At 38.9% G+C, this 26,460-nt stretch overlaps 1 protein-coding gene across 8 annotated transcripts in view; it reads left to right on the top strand.

The window, feature by feature from the left end:
• Window positions 1-2,403: 2,403 nt before the first annotated feature.
• Window positions 2,404-26,460, top strand: part of rapgef1a (Rap guanine nucleotide exchange factor (GEF) 1a) — a 170,099-nt gene continuing 146,042 nt past the window's right edge. For 3 of the 8 annotated variants that reach the window (XM_059993774.1, XM_059993772.1, XM_059993771.1), the window contains exon 1: window positions 2,405-2,691. In XM_059993774.1, coding sequence (XP_059849757.1) covers window positions 2,667-2,691 — 25 coding nt within the window. In that variant the 5' untranslated portion in view covers window positions 2,405-2,666. Of the gene's footprint in view, window positions 2,692-26,460 lie in introns of all 8 variants that reach the window. The other 5 variants (XM_059993779.1, XM_059993773.1, XM_059993776.1 and 2 more) reach the window with 3 other exon arrangements.

Genomic DNA, 26,460 nt, shown 5'->3' with positions numbered 1-26,460 from the left:
CATCAAATACTCCCCCAACCCCCATGCACAAACAACAACAAACAAAATCAAGCCAAAAGGCAGAATACAAAACACAAAATCAAAAGGCATATTTCAGCTTTCTTCAGCTCAGTGTTCATCATCTGCAGGCGGCCCCATTCAAAAGTCAGCCAAAAGTAGTTACAAAAAAAGGTAGAATAGATGTAGTCAATGTATATTGATGAAGGAAGAGCAGTAGATGTAGTGTATATGGATTCCAACAAGGCATTTGATAAGCTACCCTATGCAAGGCTTATTGAGAAAGTAAGGAGGCATGGGATCCATCTGTGGATCCAGTATTGGCTTGCTCATAGAAGGCAAAGAGTGGTTGTAGATGGGTCATATTCTGCATGGAGGTTGGTGACTAGTTGTGTGCCTCAGGGATCTGTTCTGGGACCCCTTCTCTTTGTGATATTTATAAATGACTGGGATGAGGAAGTGAAGGGATGGGGTACGAAATATGTTGGTGACACAAAGGTTCGGGGTGCTGTGGATAGTGTGGAGGGCTGTCGGAGGTTACAGTGGGATTGATAGGATGCAAAACTGGGCTGAGAAGTGTCAGATGGAGTTCAACCCAGATAAGTGTGAGGTGGTTCATTTTGGTCGGTCAAATATGATAGCAGAACATAGTAAGACTCTTGACGGTGTGGAGGATCAGAGGGATCTTGGGATCTGAGTCCATTGGACACTCAAAGCTGCTGCACAGGTTGACCTTGTGGTTAAGAAGATGTATTGGCCTTCATCAACCATGGAATTGAGTCCAAGAGCCAAGAGGTAATGTCACAGCTGTAAAGGACCCTGGTCAGACCCCACTTGGAGTATTGTGCTCAGTTCTGATCACCTCACTACAGGAAGGATGTGGAAACCATAGAAAGGGTATAAAGGAGATTTACAAGGATGTTGCCTGGATTGGGGAGCATGTCTTCTGAGAAAAGGTTGAGTGAACTTGGTTTTTTCTCCTTGGAGCGACAGAGGATGAGAGATGACCTGACGGAGGTGTATAAAACGACGAGAGGCATTGATCATGTGGATAGTCAGAGGCTTTTTCCCAGGGCTGAGAAGGCTAACATGAGAGGGCACAGTTTTAAGGTGCTTAGAAGTAGGTACAGAGGAGATGTCAGAGGTAAGTTTTTTATGCAGAGAGTGGTGAGAGTGTGGAATGGGCTGCCGATGATGGTGGTGGAGGCAGATACGATAGGGTCTTTTAAGAGACTCTTGGATAGGTACATTGAGCTTAGAAAAATAGAGTGGTATAGGTAATTTCTAAAGTAAGTACATGTTCAGCACACATTGTGGGCCAAAGGGCCCGTATTGTGCTGTAGGTTTTCTATGTTTCTAACTAGTACTAGACCTAGAACACACCACAAACCTGAATTAGAGTCCAAATCTACAATCTTAGTCAATTAAACGTTGCTCCAGCACCATCCATTGACAGCATTGATGGAGAGAGAGATCACTTGACTGCAAGGACCTTCCCAAAACCAAGTTATTAGAAAATTTGTGTTAAAATATGTAACATATGTTAGTAAGGGCTTGCAAGTTTTTTATGAAAATGAAGCTTTATATGACAGGATGAAAGTTTGGGGAGATTTAAATATACCTGATAAAACTAGGAAACATATTCCGATTAGTTCATTACCGTAGTAACCAGAACTGTATATGACAATGAAATTCCTTGGTCACATGAAGCACACAGAGTAAACTGTATAAATGGTAATAACTACCACAATGAGCGCAAGACAATGGAATTGTGCAAACATAATAGTGTAAACTGAAGTAGTGCAAAAAGAAATACTCAAGTGACAGTACCGGAGGAGGTAGAATTAAGGGTTTGAGAAAGTGGCGGCATCATCAGGAAGGGAATGTGAAAAGAGATGACTGCTTCAGCGGTCTGATAACTGTAGGGAAGACACTATTTTTGTGCCTTTCCTCCATGCTTTCAAACCCCTGTATCTTCTGACAGAAGGAAATAATTGAGAAAAAGGAATGGCCAGTGTGGTGGGTAATCTTGATGATTCTGTTAGCCTTCCGAATGCAGCACATCATGAAGATGGACAGATTGGAAGGAAGTGACAAACTGGCTACTGGCCAGATAAAAAAGACAATTGGAAGCTATATTGAAGAAGAAATCAGAACTTTTTAAAGTGGACTTTCTAGAAAACATCAAAATAGTTGGAAATCTACAAAAAGAAACAGAAAATGTTGGAAATCTACAATAAACAAACTTGGAAATCTCAGAATTTGATTATTTTTAATGCAGAATTGACCTCGAGGGGGCGCACTGACGACGCAGAGCAGGCCCGGGCAATTCCAGCCTCCTACCGCCAGGCGGCGGTGTTTTGGACTGGTGGGCGCGCTTTAGCGGCTGGAGAGGGGTGGGCTCATCCTCCTCACAGGCTTTTCTTTTTAAAAGTCCTTCGCTGTTGGCGCCGTCCTCCCGTTGCTGGGGATTTCTGGGCTGGGCTTGAGAAAGCGAGTGTGCGAGGAGGGAGGGTGAGAGAGGAGCGGAGCGGGGTGAAGGGAGGGAGATCGGGAGCCACCTCAGCTCGGACGGACAAGCGGAGACATAGCGGCCGAGCATGGACATCATGGGGATCGAATGAGCGCTGTTTCTGCCCCTCAGGAGAGCCACAGGCTGGAGTCGGGAAATGTCCGGCAAGCTGGAGAAACAAGGTAAGCGGAAAACGTCCCCCGAGGGCTGGGGAGGGGCAGCTGTGAAGGTCATAGAGCTTGGAGCGGAAGCCCGGGCTGTCCCGTCCCGCTGGATAGTTCGAGGCTTTTAACGATCAGTAGGCCGCGGCAGGCAGGCTTCGGTTTCCAGTGTAGCTGCTTTGGTGCATCATCTATTTATTTACTTTACATCTGTAATAATTAAAATTGCGGCAGACTGTATTCCTGCCATTCGCGGGTTTGTGTCACAATTATTTTTTTCCCTTCCTGGATGCTCAGGGAGTAGACCAGTAAAGAATAATTATTACTGAGAAAGTCAGCTGGTAACTAACGGGGACGTGCTGATCATTTTAAAGAGACTGCAAGGGAGAGCCGGTGTTTAAGCTTTGCACCTCTGTCATTTGGACTGTTTTTTTAATATACACGCCCCCTGTCTGACTGGTCCAGTGGGCCAATGATTGGTAACAGGCATTAGAGATTGCTTTTATGAGAAAGAAATGTGAATGAGATTGTGATGTTACAGAACAAGAGCAAGGAGCGAATGCTCACCCTGTTCCTCCCTCTGGCCACTTTGCAGATGTCACTGATTTATGGGAAGCTGGATCCAAGCTTTTCATTTTAGGAGTTTATGATACTGTACTCTGCGTGTTCGGGCATTGATGCCCTGTGCTGTTTATACAGCACCATGTACTGTATACCGCAGTGATTCAACTTTCCATGTGACAAGATTCAATTGAATTTTTCGTTCGGTTGAGATAATGATGCAGAACAGGAAATGATGCAGAACAGAACATTTAGCACAGAGACTGTTTTTACTTAGTAATTTGCATCTTATTTGTTGTACCAATAAGTCAACAGAAAACTTGCTTGGTTTGTCGTCTTTGGTAAGGAGAAGGTAAAAATGATAACAGTGACAGCAAATGGATTAATCAAGTGTAATCAGGAATGCAAAGGTAATATCACGAGGTTGTTGCTTGGACTGGAAATTTGTAGTTTGAAAATGTTTTGAATAAAGTTGATTTTGTAGCAGGTAGGTTAAAACTCAATTAAGGTATGTAAAATTATGAGAGGCCCAGGTTAAGTCAATAGTAAGGACATATAGCAGAGAAATCAAAACACAAATGGGTATTGATTTAATATAATGGGTGGAATAATTGGAAAGATTTCCCTTCCCTAGCCCAGCCCCAGTTAGTATTGTTCTGGAATTTGTTGTTTTGAAAGGATAGTAGAAAATCTGATACACATTTTGAAAACTATTTTGATATATACTTGAGGATTGAGACCAGCTTAGCAACGATCCTTCTAGTGCTGCAACGTGAATCAGGTTGCGTAGCTGGCAAGGTCATGAATGGGTGAGTGGCTGCCTTCTGCGTCATAAGCTATCTGTGTTCTCTTTTTATGGAAGTAATTTGCCTATTGGGGGAAATGTTTTATCAATCATGAGGTTAAATTACTTTGGAGTTTGGTTACTGTATTTTCGAACATACCCTGTGAAATAGTGGTTCTTGAGTGAGAATCAGGTTTATTATCACGAACTTGTCATGAAATTTGTTTTTGTAATATGTATGAAAGCTAGCAATAGTAATGAGATCTATATATATATATATAGTAGTGTGAAAGGAGAGCAAAAATAGTGAAGCACAGCACTCTTCATGGGTTGGTTCATTGCCATTCAAAAATCTGATTGCAGACAGGAGACAGAGGAAGAAGCTGTTCCAAATATTATAGAGTAGGAAGGCTAGATCAGTGGAATATTCCTCTCTGATTTTAGTGAGGCAGTGAGAAGATTGAGAATTAAAATTTGCCTTTTTGAACAAATGGTGAGATGTTCAGCATGCTGTGATACTACTTTTTACAGAAAAAAACTGGAAATATTCAACAGGTCAGGCTGTATTAGTGGGGAGGAGATGAAGTTAACATTTTCTGTTGAAGACGCTTTCCTAATCTGATGAAGGATTTTCAACCTGAAGCTTTCAGTGTTTTACTTCCTACAAATGCAGATACCTGTTGAGTATTTCCAGTATTTTCTAATTTTATTTTAGATTTCCAGCATCCGCATTTTGTTTTTGATTGTCACTGATTTTCTATGTGATCTCTTGTTTGTAACAGTTTGCTCAGAGGTTGGCTAAATCATATGATTTTACAAAGTTAAATTGGGTGCCTCTATTATGAAGTTTGAAAGATGTGGGAGCTGACACCATTGAAGATAATGTTGGCAATTCATTCCATTTTGTCAAAAGCTTTTGCTAAAGTGATTATGGAGTTTGAAATCTGTTTCTGTAACTAAACTGCTTCCAACTCATGACCACGTTTCAAATTGTTTAGAAGTAGGTGATAGAACTACTTTTCTATAGTTTTGTTGTAATTTTTTAAATTGGCTGTATTATTGGTGAAATTTTCTATGACGATTGATTCCTCACATTTGGTGTATTTTTACTTCATGTTTTTGAATAGGTTGTGTTAAAACTATACAAGTCATGATCTTGATTTAGTTTTGGTGAAATTGATTTATTGATAAAGCTACATTTCTTGGTGTTTGATTTGAGTATGAAATATATTTACTCAACCTCAACGTGGAAGATTTAGTAAGCAGGCTTGTACATTGGTATAAGATTTTCAAAAAATTTGGGTGAGCAAATTGGGCAGATGGGTAGAAAGTACATTTTAATGTAGATAATTGGGACTGTGCCTTTTTGGGTGGATGGGAGGCAAAATACTGTATGTTAGTATAAACCTAAATGTCATTGAAGATGGGGGATGAAGTGCGTGAGAGCCCATATCAATTATTTCCTAAAATCAAGTAAAAGGTCCGATATAATTTTTTTGATATCATAAATAGTTTGAGTTGCAATGTAAGGAAGTAAGATAAGCAATTATTATTAACTAGTATCTTTTCAACTTGGTATGTCTTGGGATTCAAGTGCAAATCAAAATGCTTTTTAATGCTTTGAGCATACCTGCCTTTACCATCCAGTCAATTGATTCTAATGACCTGGGTAAAAATGTTATTGCTTTGGTCTGCTTTAAATCTTTTATTGCAAACTTGTGGAAAGAATTGGTTTGATTTCACTCTTGTTGATCGTTGAGTATTTGCTTTTGTGTCTTTTAGCTTTCCAATAGTTCAGATAGATTTGAAGAAAATGTAAATCTCTTTGCAGTAGACAGCTGTGCATTGCAATTTGCTTGGAACCAGAGAGTTTCCAAGGCAGATGAGTGTGCATTGTTTGTACACTCACTGTTAAGTCTATCACATTCACAACCCTCTTTAAGAATAAGTGGCACCTTGTATACCACACCTATACCCTCTGGTGGATGTGCAGTATTCCATTTTTATATATAAGGTGCTCATAAATTACGTTTCTTTAAAACTTTGATTCTGAAGAAATTGAGTAATGCGGCTGCTGCAGTAATGTGCAGTGTAGTGACAGTGTAGTGGTGGGTAACTAACTGGATGTGTGCAGTTCCATGAAAAACATTTACCTCATCTTATTCATATATAATCTATTGGAGCGATGAAAAGTACACCCTCTATCTTGTTCATGCTCCATATCCCTGAATCCTGTTTTCATTGAAAATGTATATTCTGATCATTTGCTTTCTTAGTAACTAAAGTTTAAACAAACTATTTGGATGAATTGATGAAATGGCAATTCACTGATTGGCCATTTTCAAGAAAATCTGAGCCACAAATTAAGCTCTTGGCTTTGTATTTGTGTTTTTATTCACTTTTTTTACTTTAAGCTTCAGGGTTGAACTCGGGGGATTGTATTTTTCCGTATTTCCTTCAGCCATCAGGCTCCTGAACCAGCATGGATAGCTTCACTCACCTCAACTCTGAACTGGTTCCACAACCTACATATTCACTTTCAAGGACTCTACAACTCTTGTCCTCGATATTATTTATTTATTTTATTTTCTGTTGCAATTTGCTTTCTTTTGCACATTTTTTTCCTCAGACTTTGTTTATGTATACTTTTCATAAATTCTTTTGTCATTATTTTACTGTAAATGTCTGCAAGAAAATGAATCTGGAGGTAATATATGGTGACATATGCCTACTTTGATAATACATTGACTGCGATGTGCACGCCTTAACCTTTACAGCAGAATTAATTTCAAATTGAGAGGTGCAAAGTGAAACAGCTCGGCTCATACAGTTACCCAGTTGGAGTCAGTTAATTGTGGCAGGTAGCTGTAAAGCTTTGAATGTTATAGACAATCAGAAAGTTAAGAGCCTGTTGTTGGCTGTCAGAGAACTGCACAGTATTCATTGCTTGTTTTCTTACGGCTTTGAGGTTGGGGTGGCATAGGCCAATGGATCACAATAGCTAATGAGTCTTGTCAGCAAGGGGGTATTGTGGCTAGAAATACTGTCTTCCAGATAAAATCAAGAAAGCAGTTCAGTTTCTTCCAGAGTTTACAAACTAATATATCACTTTACAGTGGAGGTTCATTTACATCCTGACAGTCTATAACTTCTACAGGATATAACACTTTGGAAAATTGTGTTAAAGACATTTAAAATTTAATTTAATCTCCTCATTGATCATTTGTATATAGTCATCTATGGTCTGCAGTTGTCCTATCAGCAAGTAACTTTGCACCTCTGTTCCTTTTATAATGGAGACTGAATTGTATCTACCCAGACTTTTTGACCTCATGATATATAATCCAAAACTAATATTATTTTGAAGATGCTCCAATATCACGAAGCATAGTCTCTGATTTGATTTTGCAATTGACATAGTAACATTCCTTCAAAGCTGTAAAAGCCCATTTCTGTTTTGCCATGTAAATAGTTCTATTCTCTTTTCCTCCTTTTGATGCCTGGGCCTCTTCAGTAATTCGAATTAAATGCCACACATTGTTTCTGTTCCTGTCACTTTCCAACTAAACATTATCCCACAGTAGCAAAAGCCTTCGTGAGCTTTCTCATTTCCTTTTAGTTTTGTCAGAATTACCACATCCTTCCAAAACTCAGAGTTTCCATTTTACTGAGCTGAGAACTTCCCAATTTGTAACTTGTGATTTAGCATTGCATCTGTGTGCTAATTTCTCACCACTTTTCTGTTCAGCCTTACTAACCCAGATTTGAATTTATTTTAATACAGCAAAGACTGGTGTGAATGACATGTTGCTTAATGAAAATCAACTTTAAACAGAGTAACACGCCTTGGTAAAATTAATACATTGTTTATTTTGGAGTTTCCCTTTTGTGCTATAAAAAGTATTGGTTGTTAGGTTAGATTTGGTTTCAGATTGCTATTGGCTATTTGATATTCTCTAATCTGTTTTCTTTCTCACTCTTTATAGGATTTTGATTGGGTATACAGAAAATCTTCAGTTCAAATAAAAGAAAAAATATGAAATAACTTGAATATTTTCACTACTTTGTAACTCCCTTTACTGATTAGGTGGACTTTTGCCAGTTTTCACTTCACTGGATTTGCTGTTCTGCATGAAATGACTGAAGTAGCGCCTGTGGGTGCCCAATTTAAAAAAGAAATATATTCTCTTTCCATGTCTCAAATATGCTGCGTTATGCAGTACTTGTTAACTAGTTCCTTTTAATCATGTTTTTTTAAAGTGAGGAAATGCCATCTATGTTGTTGGTTCTGGTGATTGTCGTGATCTTACTTGGAATTGGAAATTAATGCATGGATTGCAGTCTAAAAGTCTGAATCGGGACTAAACTGAGTTCTGGTGAATGAACCCTGACATAAAACATTAACTCTTCTCTTTTCACAAAGACCGCCTGATCAAGATGTTCTGTTTTTATTTCATATTCCTATATATAATTGTGAGTTCATAAATTTTTTTGTATACACAAATTTCAGTATATGATCCATGGAAGTCTGTAGTATTTTATGCACAGTTTTTCTTTTGTATTCAGTTTAATGTTGGAAATGTGATAGCAAAGTTTCAACAAATACAGTGGCAGTCAAGGTTAAGTGATGGTCAGGGCATGGGATAACTAAAATCAATACACTGGAAAAACTAGAAATCTAGAGCGTGTGCGCAGCATCTGTGGGCAGGTCATTGACCAGAACCATTATCCTGATTTCAGTTTCCATAGATGCCGTCTGACTGTTGAGTATTTTCAGCACTTTCTTAAACTAAAGGATTAACAATTCCCCTATGCTTTTATATTAGAAATTTGAATTTTCTGAATTAATTTTTGGAGATTTACCTAAGCCAGAAATTTGAATGTTTTGGCTTGGTAGATGAAGCCTTGAGAGTATTTGAGAATCAACCAAATAAATGAACATAGAATAGTTCAACACAGGAACAAGCCTTTTGGTCCACAATGTTTATGCTGACCATGATGCCAGTATAAACTAATCCCATTTGCTTGCCCAGGGTCTTTATCCCTCTATTCCCTGCCTTTTCATTGCCTGTTTAATTACCTCTTGAGCATGCTTCTACCACCTCCCCAGCAGTGTGTCCAAGCACGTGTCACTCTGTTTAAAACAACTTGCTTTGTAACTCTCTTGAACTTTACCTCTCTCTCCCTCTATTTAGATATTTCCACTCAGGAGGGGGAGTGGAGTGGGAATGGACTATGACAATCTACTCTGTCCATGCTTTTCTCAGCCACTGCCACTCCAGAGAAAACAATCCAAATTTGTCCAACCTCTGCTTGTAGCTAATGCCCTCTACTCCAGGCAAATCTCTTCTATTACCTCGCCATAGCCTCCATTATCTTCCTGTAATCTTCTCCATCCGTACCATTCACAGCACTCCATGTGTGACCTAAACAAAGTTTTATACAACTACAGCATCACTTCCTGATTTTTATACTCAGAGCTATCTTATCGACTTGAGTTGCCACTTTCAGGGAGCTATGGACTTCTACCCCAAGATACCTCTGGACATCAGTGCTCTTAAGTGCCCTTCCATTTATTGTCTCATTTCCTCTTGCATTTTTCCTCTCAAAGTGCAATATCTCATTTATCTGGATAAATGCAATCTACTATTTCCCAGCCTGTATTTCCAATTGATATATATCCTGATGTATCCTTTGACAACCTCGCTATGGATAACTTCAATGAAATTTGCATCAAATGCAGTCTTACCACCTACATTTTCCATCCAATTCGTTTATGTATATCACAAACAACGGAGGCTCCAGCGCTGATCCCTGTAGAACACCAACAGATTACAGACCTCCAGAACCACCCTCTGTCTTCTGTGGTCAAGCCAATTTTGAATCCATTTTACCAAGTCACATGGATCCCATGTGCCTTCATACTTTGGTCCATTCTACCATGAGAAAACTTTACTAAAGCCCTTGTATACAACATCCTCTGCCCTACACTCAACATTCATCTTTTGTCACCTACATGTGAAAAAACTTGATTGTTTGAAAGATGTGACCATTCCTACACATAATCCTTCTTTTCCAGATGTAATGATTACACTACACTAATGAAAGATCCCCCAGCCTTTTTTTCTGGTTTGTCCCTATTGCCCTCCTCAAGCAAAGGAATAACATTACCTAACCCCCAGGTTGTGTTGGGAGGTTTCTTCTGTTCATAGGATGAAATTCATATACTTTAATTATATTTTATTTCTCACTTTTAACCATTGTGGCTTTGTCTTTACTCTGTGTTGCTGGAATCCAGGTACACTCAAAAAGTATTAGTTCTGTTGATTATGAGAAAGATAATGAAGTCTATCCAGGTCTATCCCTTGGGAGATGGTTGGTGATATCTCTAATTTGCTACACTTTAATTGTTTGTGCTTTCAGTTACTGAAGAAGTTTTTTTGTTTTTATATACATGTGCACCAAAACAGAATAAATATTAACCCAAACATAAGGAAGTCTGCAGATGCTGGAAATTCAAGCAACGCACACGAAATGCTGGTGGAACTCAGCAAGCCAGGCAGCATCTATAGGAAGAAGCACTGTCGACGCTTGGGCCGTCTCAGGTTGGAGGCTCCCCAGATGGCCTTTCATATATTGGTGAGACCCGACGCAGACCGGGAGACCGTTTCGCTGCACACCTACACTCTGTCTGCAGGGAGAAAGTAGTATCTCCCAGTGGCCACACATTTTAATTCCACATCCCATTCCCATTCTGATATGTCTATCCATGACCACCTCTGCTGTCAAGATGAAGCCACGCTCAGGTTGGAGGAACAACACCTTGTATTCCGTTTGGGGAGCCTCCAACCTGATGGCATGAACATTGATTTCTCTAACTTCCATTATCGCTCCTCTTCCCCTTCTTACCCCATCCCTTATTTATTTAATCCCCCCCTCCTTTTTTTCTCTCTCTGCCCCTCTCACAATCACTCCTTGCCTGTTCTCCATCTCCCTCTGGTGCTCCCCTCCCCCTTTCTTTCTCCCTAGGCCTCCCGTCCCATGATCCTTTCCCTTCTCCAGCTGTGTATCCCTTTTGCCAATCACCTTTCCAGCTCTTAGCTTCACCCCTGTCCCTCCTGTCTTCTCCTACCATTTCGGATCCCACTCCTACTTTCAAATCTCTTACTATCTTTTCTTTCAGTTAGTCATGACGAAGGGTCTCAGCCCGAAACGTCGACAGTGCTTCCTATAGATGTTGCCTGGCTTGCTGCATTCCACCAGCATTTTGTGTGTGTTGCATAAATATTAACCTTCAGGAAGGGAGGATTTTCAACTATGAACATAATTTGATGTAAATAGAACGATTGCCATTACTACAGTTCTTGTTTATTTCTTATTCCCCTTCTGAAAGTGTTGATTGATCCAAGGGTGTGGTCCTGCAGTTGATATTTTTTATTTTGATATAAAAACTGAGTAACTCTCATCCCATAACTTGCTATCCCTTGCTATTGAACTGGGTTTTGAGCTAAAGTTTAATCCATTTTTGCCCTGTTTTTGCATGCATGCTCATTATATAGTCAGGAGACCTTTTATGTTTTTATTTGACCATGGCCTAATAGCAAAAAAAATGTAATGATCAAAATTCAGTTGCTGCAGATTGATCTCCCCTTTGCTCTTTGGTTGTGTTGATGTTACTCCCTTGTTCTTGTAAACAGGACTATTGATGTACTTGCTGTCCTTGGCAGTTGCTTTGAAAATTCCCATGGCAGAATTGGAGTTAAATTCATGGCCAAAAATAGATTCTGTTGACTTACTGGCCTGGAATGTGAAATAGTGCTCTGACTATTAAGTCAACCATGTAAAAACTACAGATTTCATATGGCCAATGTGAACATTTTTTATGAAATTGAATGTTTGGAGGACACCAGATGAAAAGAGCGAAGACTGTAGATCAGATGTGTTGATGTGGTGATGCTGGGAATAATTTTCATTAAATTTTTGATTATTGAGAGGAAAGCAGTTGTATGGAGTCACATAGTGTTGAAGATGTTAGTGGTGTGAATGCAGCGAGGATTGAACAATTATGTGGCAAAAAGGAGTGGGGAGATCTTTTTTAGATGGACACAGAAAATTTTCCTTTCTGATTATCAGCTACTGGTATATCTAAGTATGATAAATTTACCATGATTTTGCGAATATGTTCAGGAACTATGGCAAACCAGAGTTACAGCTGTGTTTCATAATGGAAAAACATGTAAACATGTTTGTCTAATGCAGTGTTTTGTCCTGAAATGTCAGCAACTCCTTTCATCCCACAGTTGCTGCTCGACCTGCTGAATTCCTCCAGCAGATCATTTGTTACAGCCATATTTCACATTTTCTTATAGGCTATTTGAATGGTACAATCCAGCCAAGTCAATTGTAATAAATCTACCTTTCTGAAATCTGCAATTTCATTGCAGCCAGATGAAAGGTTCTAAGCCTCTCCCTCTGGTGACATTATCCACATCTGTCAGTGGAACATACTCTCACACCCTTGGTGAACTGTTCAATTCCCAGATAACTTCATTCTATTTTATTCGCAGTCCTTGTTTGTTATTTTTGTATTTTATAGATTTGGAGGTTTGAAAAATTTTGTTTGTAGTTTGATATGTTTTACCTTCATATTTCCTTGAGATCAGAATGATTCTTTAAATTATTCCCTTGACTTGCTGCTATCCAGAAACACCAAATGGTTGAACAGTTTAAAGTGGCACATTGCTACACATCCTGTGCAGTTCCATGATTTCCTAGTCTTCAGTAGACTACTTATCCAAGTTCCAATTGTATATTGGAGAGATTAATTAGGTATTTAAATAGAAAAATGGACGACATTTTTATTATAAAGATGATGTAACTAAATAGTTGGTGCAATCAAGTTGTAAAAACGTTGACAATGAGATTACAGATGCTGGAATCTGAGGCAAAGTACAAAATGCTGGAAGAGCTCAGCAGCATAAACAGCATCTATGGAGGGAAATGAACAGCTGATGTTTTGGGTTGAGACCCTTCATTTGCACTAGTAGGTGAGCTTCCAATTCTTCAAATACAAGAAAGGAGAAGAAAGAATGGTTGAAGGTGTAGATCTGGTGGAGGAGAAGTCAATGACAGGTCATGGAGAACGAGGCCTAGTGCTGCGAGAAGGAAAGAGAGGTATCAATGCACCAGAGAGGATAGCTTGCAGAATGCGAAGGACAAAATGTAGGGAGAAGCAATTTATGGAAAAACAGTACCTTGGATCCAACTTGGCTTGGAAGTCATATGAAATAAGATGGTGGCGGAGATTAGTGAGTGGGTGAGCACATGGTCGAAGAGAGGGAACCGTGAGAGAGGGTTTTGCAGAGTTCCCCATCAAAGAGGAGGAAAACTACTTCAAAGTCAGCATACTGTGAAGAGATTTCGCAGTGGAGAGGCAAAATGAAGAAATGAACCCTTGGACACTACCTCACTTTCTTTTAATATATAGTATTTCTGGTTTTTTGCATTTTTAAAGATCTATTCAGTATACATATACTGCATAAAGTATACTGAATAAGATTTATTTATAGAAGGATAAAATAATATGTATTGCATTGAATTGCTGCAACAAAAGTTAACAAATTTCATGTCACATGCTGCTGATAATAAACCTGATTCTGACATACGAGAGTGCAGTTGCTGCATTCTGGAGTTACACAAAACACTGTAAGAACTCAGTGGGTCAGGCAGCATAATTTTGGGTCAAAATCCTTCATCTGGATTGATTTAGAAATGAAAAATGTTGTTGGCTTCGCTTACAGCATTGCATTCTTTTATTACATTCCTGATTGTTTAATTCTTTTGTAAATTCCTCAAAAACTTGCAAGCTTAGACTCACATAAACTGGTCCTATCCGTCGCTGAAAGAGTATTTAACTGGGTGCATTTGTGTCGTTTTTGCTTTCCTTACCAATATAAAAGTGCCATTACTTAATTTTGTACTTTTGTTTCTATGTATTGCTGTACTAGGAGAGTATTGTACTAACATGTATGGTAAAGCGAACATGAAGCTGGAAGGCATTAAAAACTTGCTGAATTGGGTGGGGTTTTGAATGGGCTGTTAAGCAACACTTATGTTTGTATACTTCTCTTTCTGTTTTTTTTTAAAAAAAGTATATTCCTATGATTTCCTGATTGATTAAGTTATATTTTTAGAGGACGTGGCATTACACATGTAATTTGTTAAAAAAATTACTGGCCTAATAGTGTTCCAGTGCTGCTTTTTTTTTAAACGTCTTTGTCTTCCTAGCAATTTGCTTTATGAATGCTGCCAGTTAATTTTGAACTATAATCGACAGTGGGACACTCCCATGTGTTGACAGCATGTTGCATTGTGGAATTGTAATCTAAAGCTTTAGTTATGATATTTAGATCTGTGGGGAGGGGGGGTGGTGTGAAGGAAGATACTGTCACACAGTGAGTGGGATGAAGGGAGTGAGAATAATTCTCCTGGGATCAGTATAAGAACAGACTACAAAGGTAGTTAAAATCCTTAATTTGGGAAGATTATCAGTGTTAAAATGGGAGAATTGAAGGAATGTATCCTTTCTCTTCTCTCCAAGTGGAAATTTCATTTTCCATTTTGGAGTAAACTGTGCATGTTGGAATGACTTTGTGAAGGTATCCTTAATTAGTGATGGTTTGGGTTTTAATAATCTTATTCTTATTGGGCCAGTGATAGAGAGGAGGTTAGAAAGGCTTGTCAGATGGTGTGAGAACAACCATCTGAGTCCGTAGACACGATCAAAGAGATTATTGTGGACTTTAGGAAGGTGCAGTTTGACCACTCTCCATTGCACATCAATGGCTCTGCGATGGAAAGAGTAAAGAGCACAAAGTTCCTTGCTGCACACATAATAGGTGATCCAACCTGGATCCAGAACACCTTATTAGTCAAGAAGCATCTAACACTTTGAGCAGATTGAGGTGTGAAAAGCTGCCCGACTCCATTCTAACAACTTTCTACAGGAGCACCATCAAGCATGTCCTGTCTGGCTGCATCATTATGCAGAACTGCAAAACCCTGCAAAGGATAGCAAAAACTGCTGAGAGAATTAACCCCACCCCCCACCCAATTTGTGACATTTACTAAGAGTGATGTATACGAAGGGTCTGAAGCATTGTTGAGAATCCCTACCACCCATCCCACAATCTCTAACCCACTACCATTAGGAAGGAGGTACCGGAGCATCAAATCTAGGACTGCAAGACTGCTGTGAGATTCAGGAATACCCTGCCATGACTGAGGTCTTGTCACTAGGACAGTGAGCTGTTTACTGTTTAGCTATGCTGTGTACTTCACTTGCATTTTGAATTTTATTAACCTATTTGTGGTAAAAATGTTTATGGGCTTGTGTGATATATTTATTGTGGGTGCACCGTTGCCCAGAGAAATGTTTCGTTGGGTTGTACAAGTGTACTGTCAAATGACAATAAACCTGAACCTGAACTTGATTTGCCAGAAATGGAATTGAATTAGGGTACACTTTTATCTCCTCATTGTTTGTAAAATTGTTTTAAGATTACTGGTGAGCACCTGCTTTAGCATTATTTTGTTTGCCTTACAAATGTGAAATTTACGAATACATGCTATGGATCCAAAAGAATTCCATTATGTGAGGAATGAACCTTTTATTTAGAATATCTTGATGAAAAAATAAATCAATGCTTTAGTACAAGGCAATAAATTAATGAGGATAGCTTCCTCCTTTAAGAGGAAATTTCACATTCTATACAATTTTTTAAAGAAATTTTTGTTCAAATTAATAGTTTTGAGGTGTGTTTGAGACAGATAGGTGTCACAGTGTGGCCCTCTGTTGGTCGAGGTCAAATATGGATGTTTGTGTCCTGGCTGTTTACATTGTTGGTCAGTTCGAGCGTGAAGTAAAGTTTTATGAGAGCTTTTACAGCTGGCAAAATCTGTCCCTGATTTTGCTAACTGTTAAGGACTATTGGGCAAATGCCAGGAACATGGCTTTCCTCTGGATCACCAGAGTCTGCTGTTGCTTGAACCACACTTCTAAACTCCAACATTATCAGTTTCAGTAAGATTGATCAATTGCATGTGGACTAATCTGTGCCTGCAGTAGTGCAGGAGAATGTGGGGGACTGGGGGAAAAGCAATGGATTGTGTGTGACTGGGAATGTAAGATCTAAAACTCTGTGCTCAGGATCGTTGACTCTTCTTGCATACAATTGCTGAATTTTGCCATGTATGTAAAGTGCAGTCTTATTGTGCTGCAGTTTTAAAAAACAGTTCCATACATATATTAAAACTTGGCTATATTGTGAAAAGCATGCAGAGAGTTGCAAAACAGTAGTTCATTGTAAGATGATTGTGGTTTGTTACTTTCTTTCTTCTTTATCACACTGTTCATTTGTGTTCTCTTTCAAAATGCTTCCCTTGTTGTTCATTGCTTCAGTCCAGGGACATGATTTGATTTGCTTTGCTTAATGCACTTTGGAAGCAGGCAAGACTTGGATTGAGTAAGCATTGAGCAGGCCCTAGGAGCTTGAAACTCTTGGATTGGAGTTTGATTATCTGGCTTATTGCAGAAATTGTCCGGTGTTACAGAAATCTATGGAATAAAAACTAAATATGGGATTGTGGTTTTGGTTCTTTCTGCTTTATCACAATTTCAGAATGATAGGGTTGGAAATATCAAAGCATACTTTCATGCAGAAATGTCATTGAGCTGACAGGTATGTTTTGGTTGTGCATGAGAGATAAATATTGCTCAAGATTCTTAGTGAATTCATTTTGCTTTAGTTATATAGCCATTTTGGATCTTTGGCATCCAAGTTATGGGGTTGTTTAAGATAAAATTTTCCCTATATATTCTTTTCCCCGTTTTGTGCAGTGATTTTTAGATTGTAGGAAGGTCTGAATTAGGTTTAATATTACAGACATTTATGTTGTGAACTTTTTTGTTTTGCAGCAGTAATACAGTGCATTACATAAAAACCTGCAAATTATGGTAATGTAATTGTTCTCGTATGTGTGTATATATGTCTATATATATGTGTGTGTGTGTGTGTGTATATATACAAGTATGTATATATCATAAAGAGCAAAAAAAAAGTGAGGTAGTGTATGTGAGTTTATTGTCCATTCAGAAATCTGATGGTGGAGGGGTAGAAGCTATTTCTAAAATGTAGAGAGTGTGTCTTCAGGTTCCTGCAACTCTTTCTTGATTGTTGCAATGAGAAGAAGATAGGTTCTGGCTGATGGTACAGTATTTGCTGTTTAGTAATGCAGGTTGATTGCATGTTAAGGGTTTATTGTGGATGTGATTGTGTCTCAGGATGATTTGCAAGATTCCAACTCAAAACATTTTCCATTTGCATTAATTTGGTCCAGACTTTTGCTCTTTCACACTGTTTCTTGCTGATAATCTTTTGGACTACAGTCCCAGCTGATGTGTTTGTGTGACTTGGGGATATTGTAACATGGTATGTTTGGAAAAGAGTCTGCACTTCCCCTTTATCTGAATCGTAGCAGAATTTATCATACTCTAACCTGCTCAAGCTTTCAGATCTTCTTCAACCACTCTTAAATTTAAACAATCTCCCTCAAAAGATAATTTTTTTGAACAACATCCCTAAACTGTGAAACTCAATACCTAAAACTCAGTTTTATTGAGTTAATGCAGTCTCAGTTGACATTTGTAAACGCCAGCTCAAAACCGATTTATTTAACCTTTCTTTTAACTAACATTATTTTCTTTTTTCATATTTGCGCATAATCCTATTGTAAAACACTTCAAACTGCATTGTATGAAAAATGTTGTATAAATTATGATTAATACATGTGCAGATTTCTTGTCATTAAACTGAAGTACTTCAGTTCATCAGAAATTCTCTGTCCCTTTAGTCTGGTCCTTGGACTTCTGAAAAAATGTTATAAAAGCTTGTTAGAAGGCCATTTGCATTGATTAATTTTATTTCCTTAGATTCTGAGCAGTCTTTAGTGGAAAAAAAGTTTGACATATATATCGATTTTAGCAAAATATTTCTCCAACACATTCAGAATACTGAGCATTCCTGAAAGAGCTTCCTGTGAGCTGGGAGTAAGATTGAAGTTAATATGGCTTATTAAGGTTGAAAGGCCTCACTGGAGTGGGTATGGAGAGGATGTTCCCTATGGTGGAGAGGAGTCTTAAGACCAGAGGACACAGGCTCAGAATAGAGAGCCGCCCTTTCTTTAGCCCAAGAGTGGTGAATCAATAGACAATAGATGGTAGGTGCAGGAGTAGGCCATTCGGCCCTTCTAGCCAGCACCACCATTCACTGATCATGGCTGATCATACACAGTCAGTACCCCGTTCCTGCCCTGTCCCCATATCCCTTGACCCCGCTATCTATAAGAGCTCTATCTAATTCTCTCTTGAAAGCATCCAGAGACTTGGCTTCCACTGCCTTCTGGGGCAGAACATTCCACATATCCACCACTCTCTGGGTGAAAAAGTTTTTCCACATCTCTGTTCTAAATGGCCTACCCCTTATTCTTAAACTGTGGCCTCTAGTTCTAGACTCACCCATTAGCGGGAACATGCTTCCTGTCTCCAGTGTGTCCAATCCCTTAATAATCTTATATGTTTCAATCAGATCCCCTCTCATCCTTCTAAATTCCAGTGTATACAAACCCAGTCGCTCCAATCTTTCAACATATGACAGTCCTGCCATTTCGGGAATTAACCTTGTGAACCTACGCTGCACTCCCTCAATAGCAAGAATGTCCTTCCTCAAATTTGGAGACCAAAACTGCACCCAATACTCCAGGTGTGGTCTCATCAGGGCCCTGTACAGCTGCAGAAGGACCTCTTTATTCCTATACTCAATTCCTCTTGTTATAAAGGCCAGCATGCCATTAGCTTTCTTCACTGCCTGCTGTACCTGCATGTTTGCTTTCATTGACTGATGTACAAGAACACCTAGATCTCGTTGTACTTCCCCTTTACCTAACTTGACTCCATTTCATATTCAGATTCAGTTTATTGTCATTTAGAAACCCCAAATGCAATGCAGTTAAAAAATGAGACAATGTTCCTCTAGAATGATATCACAGAAACATATTACAAAACAGACTACACTAGAAAATCCACATGACGTTTGGCAATCCCAATTCCAGAGTCCTGAGAGGCTGCTGCATATTAATATTGCACTACCGTCTTAGCGCGTTCCCCGGAAAGGAGCTTCAAATCCACTGTTCTTGCCACCAAAGTGGATAACCTCACATTTATCCACATTAAACTGCATCTGCCATACATTTGCCCACTCACCTAGCCTGTCCAAGTCACCCTGCATTCTCATAACATCCTCCTGACATTTCACACTGCCACCCAGCTTTGTGTCATCGGCAGATTTGCTAATGTTACTTTTAATCCTTTCATCTAAATCATTAATGTATATTGTAAACAGCTGCGGTCCCAGCACCAAACTTTGCGGTATCCTACTGGTCACAGCCTGCCATTCTGAAAGAGACTCGTTAGTTGCTACTTTTTGTTTCCTGTCAGCCAGCCAATTTTCAATCCATGTCAGTACTCTGCCCCCAATACATGTACCATGTGAAATGTCGACACTGCTTCTCCTTATAGATGCTGCCTGGCTTGCTGTGTTCCACCAGCATTTTATGTGTGTGGTTTGAGTCTGACTGCTTCTGTTGTTTCCTCTATGGAGTCCACTGAACAAAATTTTTACTGTAAATCTCTCTTCCTGCCCTCAATCCAAAAACCTACTCCATCAGGATAAAGACCTTGCACACATTACCAGTGCCAAATTTATATCCATTTTTTACCGTTAGATTTTAATTCAGTTTGCAGTCCCAATCAAATCAAAATATTTTTTAACAATACAAATGCAATTTTTTTTTGCATCTGTGTTGTATTCCCTCTAGATCTTCCCAGTTTATCTGCAGGACCTGTTGCATGGAACATTTCCACTCTCTTCTATTGCTTTTCCATTTTCCAGTGCATGGAACACTTGTACTTCCATCCAATTGAAGTCAGGGAATCTCCTGCAATGATTTCCCTTATTGCTCCTGCAACATTACCCCTGGTCCTCCCCAAGGGTCAATACTTGGACTCTTCTTGTATAATGTCATCAGCATCACCTTTTGGTGTTAGTGCTTATGGTACTTGGCTGTACTCTGCTGCTACTCTCAGCCCTTCTGACTCCTCTGCCCTTAAATTGGCTGACTTGTCCAAGATCTATTACGGATATCTTAAAATTACTGCAAATTGATTATTGAGAAAAGCAAACTTCTGACTGTATCACTCTTCTTGGCAACTGCCTGAGACTCAACTATACTTTCTGTAAGGTGGTTGGACTTGCTTACTGGTGGAATATGGAATGCTGAATGAAAGATTTTAGAAAGGATTGGTAGCCAAGTTTCAAGTTCTCTGGAAACCTACCTGTGCGTTACATTATGTATTTAGAGCACAGTAATAGCTCCTTCTAGCCTAGTGAGCCTGCGCCACCCAATTACACCCATAACTAATTAACCCACTAACCTATTCATCTTTGGAATATGGGAGAAAACTGAAGCACCTGGAGAAAACCCATGTCATCATGGGGAGAGTGTATAAACTCCTGAAAGACAGTGGTGTAATTGAATCTGGGTCATTGGTGCTGTTATAACATTGCAGTAATGGCTGTGCTACCGTGCCACCTCTAATTAATGTTACAGAGTTTTAAAATTACTATGAGTTTCATATTTTATGTTTGGATAAATGTCCAGTGCCGGTTCAATTGGGGAAAGAAAACGGATAATTTGATACAGTAAATTTCCCATAATTTGAAGAGGAAGACAGCATCTGATTAGTTTTATTTTTGCTTATTCAGTGGTGATAGGGCAAATGGCAAGAGGGAGTTTTAAAAAGCTAGAGGATTTAAGAAAGGTAGGTTATAACTTCCAGAATTTTTTTGTTGTGGAAAGTGATTTGGACACTGGAATGATTTTAACAAATTACATGGATGAGACCAAGTGTAAAGAAATGGCATCTTTAGAGCTGGGAAGTATATGAGGATCACTCAGCACTCATAATTATAAAGCAAAAGCGGAAAATGCTGGAGACCTTAAAAACAGATTGACTTGGAAATAGTCATTTTTAGGAAGACGGTTAATGACATTTTCACCAGTTTCTGTTTGCATTATAATACTCTTCATAACTTGGTAAAATAAGGAATTGGTCTCTTACATTTTTTGCACATTAATATAGGTAAAAGCTGTTGGATTTGCACCTTTAATTTAATAGTAAAACAGAGTTTTAAAGGAAGTTGGTGAGACTGCACCCAGAGTATTATATACATGTTTGATGGCCATCTTGTAGGAAAGAATTAAATTGGAAAGAGTAAAGAGGGGATTTACAAAGATGCTGAAGAACTCAAAGATAGGAGTTAAAGGAAGAGGATTGGGTGGGCTAGGATTATATTCCTTGGAAGATAGGAAATAGAGGGGTGACATCATAGAGGTATATAAAATTGAGGGGCATAAAAAGGGTGAATGCACTGAGTTCTTCTCCCAAAGAAGGGGAACTTAAAAAAAAACTAGAGGCCCTATGTTTAAATTAAGAGAGGCCAGAAGGGTAGCTTTTGACACACAGATGGCGATGTGTATATATAATGAGCTGTTGGAGGAAGTGGCTGACGCAGGTACAATAAAAACATTCAAAAGATAGTTAGATAAGTACATGACTAGGCAGAATAAGACCCAATGTGAGCAAATGAGCCGAACTTGTTAGGCGCTACGGTCAGCCTGGACATTTATGCCAAGGGTCCTGTTTCTGGCCTGATTACTCAACTACTAAGGCCAAAGGGAATTATTTTTGTGTATGTGATGTCATTTTGAAACTCTTTTTAAAAAAAAATCAATCAATTAAGTATCTCCATCTACAGTCTTATCATCAAGGTGAAGCAGGTGTCCAGGGCTGTAGAGGAATAATTAAATCTAGTAATTTGGTAACCCCGAGCTAATAAATTCTGAGCATAATTTCACTGGCCGGCATGTCAGTGAATGCTAGGTTGTATTTTGAGCTTTATTTGTTGAAAATTTGAAGTTTAAAATATTTAGTTTAAGTAACAAAATTGGAATGTAATACAGGGCCTGAAGCATTTTGGAATATATAATGAGATAGCTTGGAATCGGCATCATTTCCAACCCTGAATGTATATGGTATCAGTAGTCTGTTTTACACTTGTTCATCACATGTATGTACTTAACAGTACTATTAAAATAATATGTAAATGTAATGTGTGCAGGGTAATAAAAGCAGCTCAACAGAATCAGGCGAATAGCTGAATCAGTTGTTGAAAAATGAACAACAGTAGGCTTTCAGTCTCCCTACGATGCCACGTTTTGATTAAAAGCTTACAATAAATTGTGTTTGTATTTTTTTTTGTTTTTATGTAAGGTATAAAACCGGTCTACATTGCAGACTTGTTCTGGTGCTAGATTTTCGTGATCAACAGACACTTTCAAAATTTAATGTTACGCTTTTTCTTAAATGTCTGTAACCAACCTGCTGAATATTCCCAATTATCTTCAATTTTCAGTTCATTATGATAGATCAAATGGCGTATGTTCACTCCAACATTGACAATACACAACTGAAATCTTAAATTTTCAGTTTATGCAGTATTTTTCTATTTTTCCTTAACTTCTGTTCAGTACATTTGTGAGGTCACTTCAGAACTGTCATTTGGTGAATATAGATCTACACACCACCAGGGAATCTTTCCAGCATCTTGTAGAATTTTCTATTTAGGATGTCATGTCAGTCAGTGCTCAAAAAAAATTCAGATTTGAAGTCTTCGGATTTTGGAATTTCTGTATTTTCAAATGGATTCTATTAAAGTACAAACATTATTTTGGAATATACCATACATATTTTCGTATTTAAACAGTGACAGTAAACATTTTTCTAATGTTTGCATTGATATTTTCAGGAATTGCCACATGTATATTTTTCAGAACTTTGCCCTCTTAAGATTGAAAGAAACTTTTTTTGTGGTCCATCAATTAAGAAAAAGAAAAATCTATTAAATACTTGCTGGCATTGGAATGATTTTGCAATGATTGCTGTGCTTTAGTATTGGCTAATGCAAATGCAAATTTAGAAATCCCATCAGGATAATATGAGGAAGTAAAGGCATTTATTAATGATGTTTGCAGCAGCCGTTAATAAATGTAGTATTCAAGAAATTTAAAATGGTGTCTTGTGTCATTGAGTGAATAGTCCCCATTGAATAGAATTGTTTAAGTACTTGATATCAGCATTTCTGATTCATTGTTGTTTCCCAGTGTTCTTCACTTGGGCTTGATAGGCAAGTGACTTTTCAATCCCTCTTAACTAGATCTTGTGCTTGATAGGGGAAGACATGACTCGTACTAATGTAGCACAAAAAAACCCTGCAATTACTCGGAATTGATGATTAAACTCGAAATAGTCAGCAAATCAAGCTGCACCCCTGGAGAGAGAAACAGAATTAACATTGTCCAGTCAATAATCTTTAATCAAAGCAGAGGATAAATTAGTAAACAAGCAAGTAGCAGTGAAGGGGGAGGGGTCAAAGAACAAAGAAGGTGCTTATGAAAGGGTGGAGATTAACAGGGACTAAATTAAGAAAACTGTGGTACTGCAGGCCAAAAAGCTTGTAATTGCAGCAGAAAAATATGCAATTCAAGGTTATGTATGTTGACAGATTGATTGAACATTGCCAGAAATCTGAAAATAAAATGCTGAACATGCCCAACAGATCAGAGATCAATCCGATGGAGAGGGGTAAAAATAACAGCACTGTAAGTTGTTGATCTTTCAGACTTGATCGGTGCTTATACAAAATTGAAAAAGCTGGATATCCAACATTGTTGAATTAACTATGAAGAATTGTGAGCTGCCACATGGTTGGAAGATCAGATGTCTCTGAAGCTTGTGCAGGATTTCATTGGCACATGCAAGTGGCCAAATTCAGGAATCAGAATGAGAGTGCGGTGGAGAAATAAATTTATTTTATTTAGAGATGCAGTACAGAGTAGGCCCTTCTAGCCCTTCAAGCAGTGTCTCTAGCAACCCAGCAGTTTAACCCTAACCTAATCGTGGGACAATTTATAATGACCAATTAACTGGTATTAATTAATACTAATGCTGCTGCTGCTGTGAGGTCCGGGTCTCTGCTGAGAACAGGCCCCCAGTCCTCGGAGTTGCATTGCTGTTGGCGGGGGCGTCTTAATACGCTGGGCAGAGGATGGTGCTCAGAGAAGCTGTGCTAGAGGGGACGGTCGGAGGCTCGGAGGTTCGACGGGCTCGGAGTCCGCTGCAGTCGGGACGCTTTCACTGTGCGCTGTATCTGCAAGGCTGGGTTCGACGGAGCTTTTATTGTGTGCTGTGTCTGCGAGGCTGAGTCTGGTGGTGCCGTGGAAGTCCATACTGGGGGTATTCCCTTCTGCCACCTGCGTGAGATGACGAGTCTGTCGGGACTCTGAGGACTTGTGGAAACTGTGTGGTATTTTCTTTCAAATTTATAGTCTTTTAACATCTTTGGACTATTTTTACTGTGCCCATGGTCTGTTTTTTTTTAATCAATTATACTATTGTTTGCACTGTTGTAACTGTATGTTTTGACTATGTAGTTTTGCGCAGGTCTTGAAGCTTTAGTTTTTGGTCTTGTTTTGTCTGGTGGTTTTGGAGCTCCTTTCCTGGGAACGTGCTAAGATGGTAGCACGATATTAATATGCAGCAGCCTCTCCGGACTCTGGATTGGGGATTGCCCAACGTTATGTGGATTTTCTGGTGTCGTCTGTTTGGTCATGTGCTTTTGTGATATCATTCTGGAGGAACGTTGTCTCATTTTTTAACTGCATTGCATTTGTGGTTTCTAAATGACAATAACTGAATCTGAATCTAATGTGTATGTGTTTGGATTATGGGAGGAAACTGGAGCACCTGGAGGTGTTCCTGAGAAGGACACCCAAGTTCCTTACAGATGATGTTGGAATTGAACTCCAATTTCCGTTCTGAACTGTAATAGCGTTTTGCGAACTGCTACGCTATCATGGTGCCCAAAGTGGCAGGCAGTGGAAGCTTAGTGTCATCTTAGTGGCACGAATGGAGATTTTATGCATTTGCAGTCACTTGGTTTCTATTTGAATTCTTTACTGAAGGGGAGACTACACAGTGAGCATTGGATATAGTGCAATACATTAAATTAGGAGGAATCCAAATACTTTGCAGTCTCACTTGGAAGTGGCATTTGAAATGTTGGACCATAGGAAGAGAAAGATAAAAGCAGGAATTGCATGTCCTACAGTTGTATGAGAAATTGTTAAAAAGTGGACCTGGGAATAACAAAGATCAGTCCATTTGGAATGTTGATAGGGGAGTGTAAGGTATGTCTGATGACACGTTGTCATTGAAGGTAGCAGAAATAAAGGCAGATGATCTGTTGAATGTAGAGAGCGGGAGATAGAAGATGAGGCTAAAGGGAACCTTGTCCTTGTTTGATGGGAGAAGTACAGGTAATGGAACAGTTATAGATGAGAAGCTTGTTGACTTTAAAGGGCACAATGGATGGTTGGGAAGCAAAGAAGGATCTTTGAATTACTAGTGTCGAAATTGTCTTCACAGCAGATATGGAATCAAATCCTTGCAGGAATCAGGGTGGGAGATGTATAAGCACACAGTAGCAGGAAAGTAATGCATGTTGGTTATTTATCTGTTCCTGAGATGAAGTTGAGGAAGTGAATGAGATATAAATCAAGTAGAAGTGAGAGAAGTGTGGAGATTGCCAACAAAGTTGAAGGAATTCTGACTTCTATATGAGAGCAGAAGTTACTGCAGTAGTAATTAATGTATTCTAAAAGGGTGTGGGTCTGGCCCTGAGAAATATCCCATGAAGAGACTTAGACCCATGGGAAAACCCGTAGTTAAGCCTTTGTTTCAGAGGAAGCAAATGAAGTTGAAAGTGAAGTTGCTCAGGGTGAGAATTAGTTCAGGTAGATGAAGAAGCGTGACATTGGAGAAGACTTCTTCAGTTTCCGTAGAAGGGAAGTGAGAAGTTTCCAGGTTATCTCAATGAAGGTGCAGAGCAAGAGGATGTCCTTAGTGAAAGTGCCATTTTAAACTAGGAAATTGCAAACTCAGCCTGTTAAAGGCTGAGAGGTGTTGTTGGTGTTAGTGCAAAGAGATTGGAAGTTGAGAGCCTCCACAGCTTTTCATTTACAAGATTTTCCTGTCTTGTGATATCTATTCTTATAATGACATTTCCCACATTAGTGGTTCCAAGACTGAACTGTGATGTCCCTGCACTTATCAGAACTCTGATAGTGACAGTTCCATTTCTTGCATTTTTGCTTTTGTCCCCTCTCCTCCCAGAAGCCATAATTCACTTTAAATTGCCGTGTCACCTCCT

The sequence above is a fragment of the Hypanus sabinus genome, chromosome 18 (genome assembly GCF_030144855.1).
Source record: "Hypanus sabinus isolate sHypSab1 chromosome 18, sHypSab1.hap1, whole genome shotgun sequence".
Lineage (NCBI taxonomy): Eukaryota > Metazoa > Chordata > Chondrichthyes > Myliobatiformes > Dasyatidae > Hypanus > Hypanus sabinus.
Note: the sequence above shows the minus strand (reverse complement) of the source record. Positions and strands in the feature narration are given on the sequence as shown.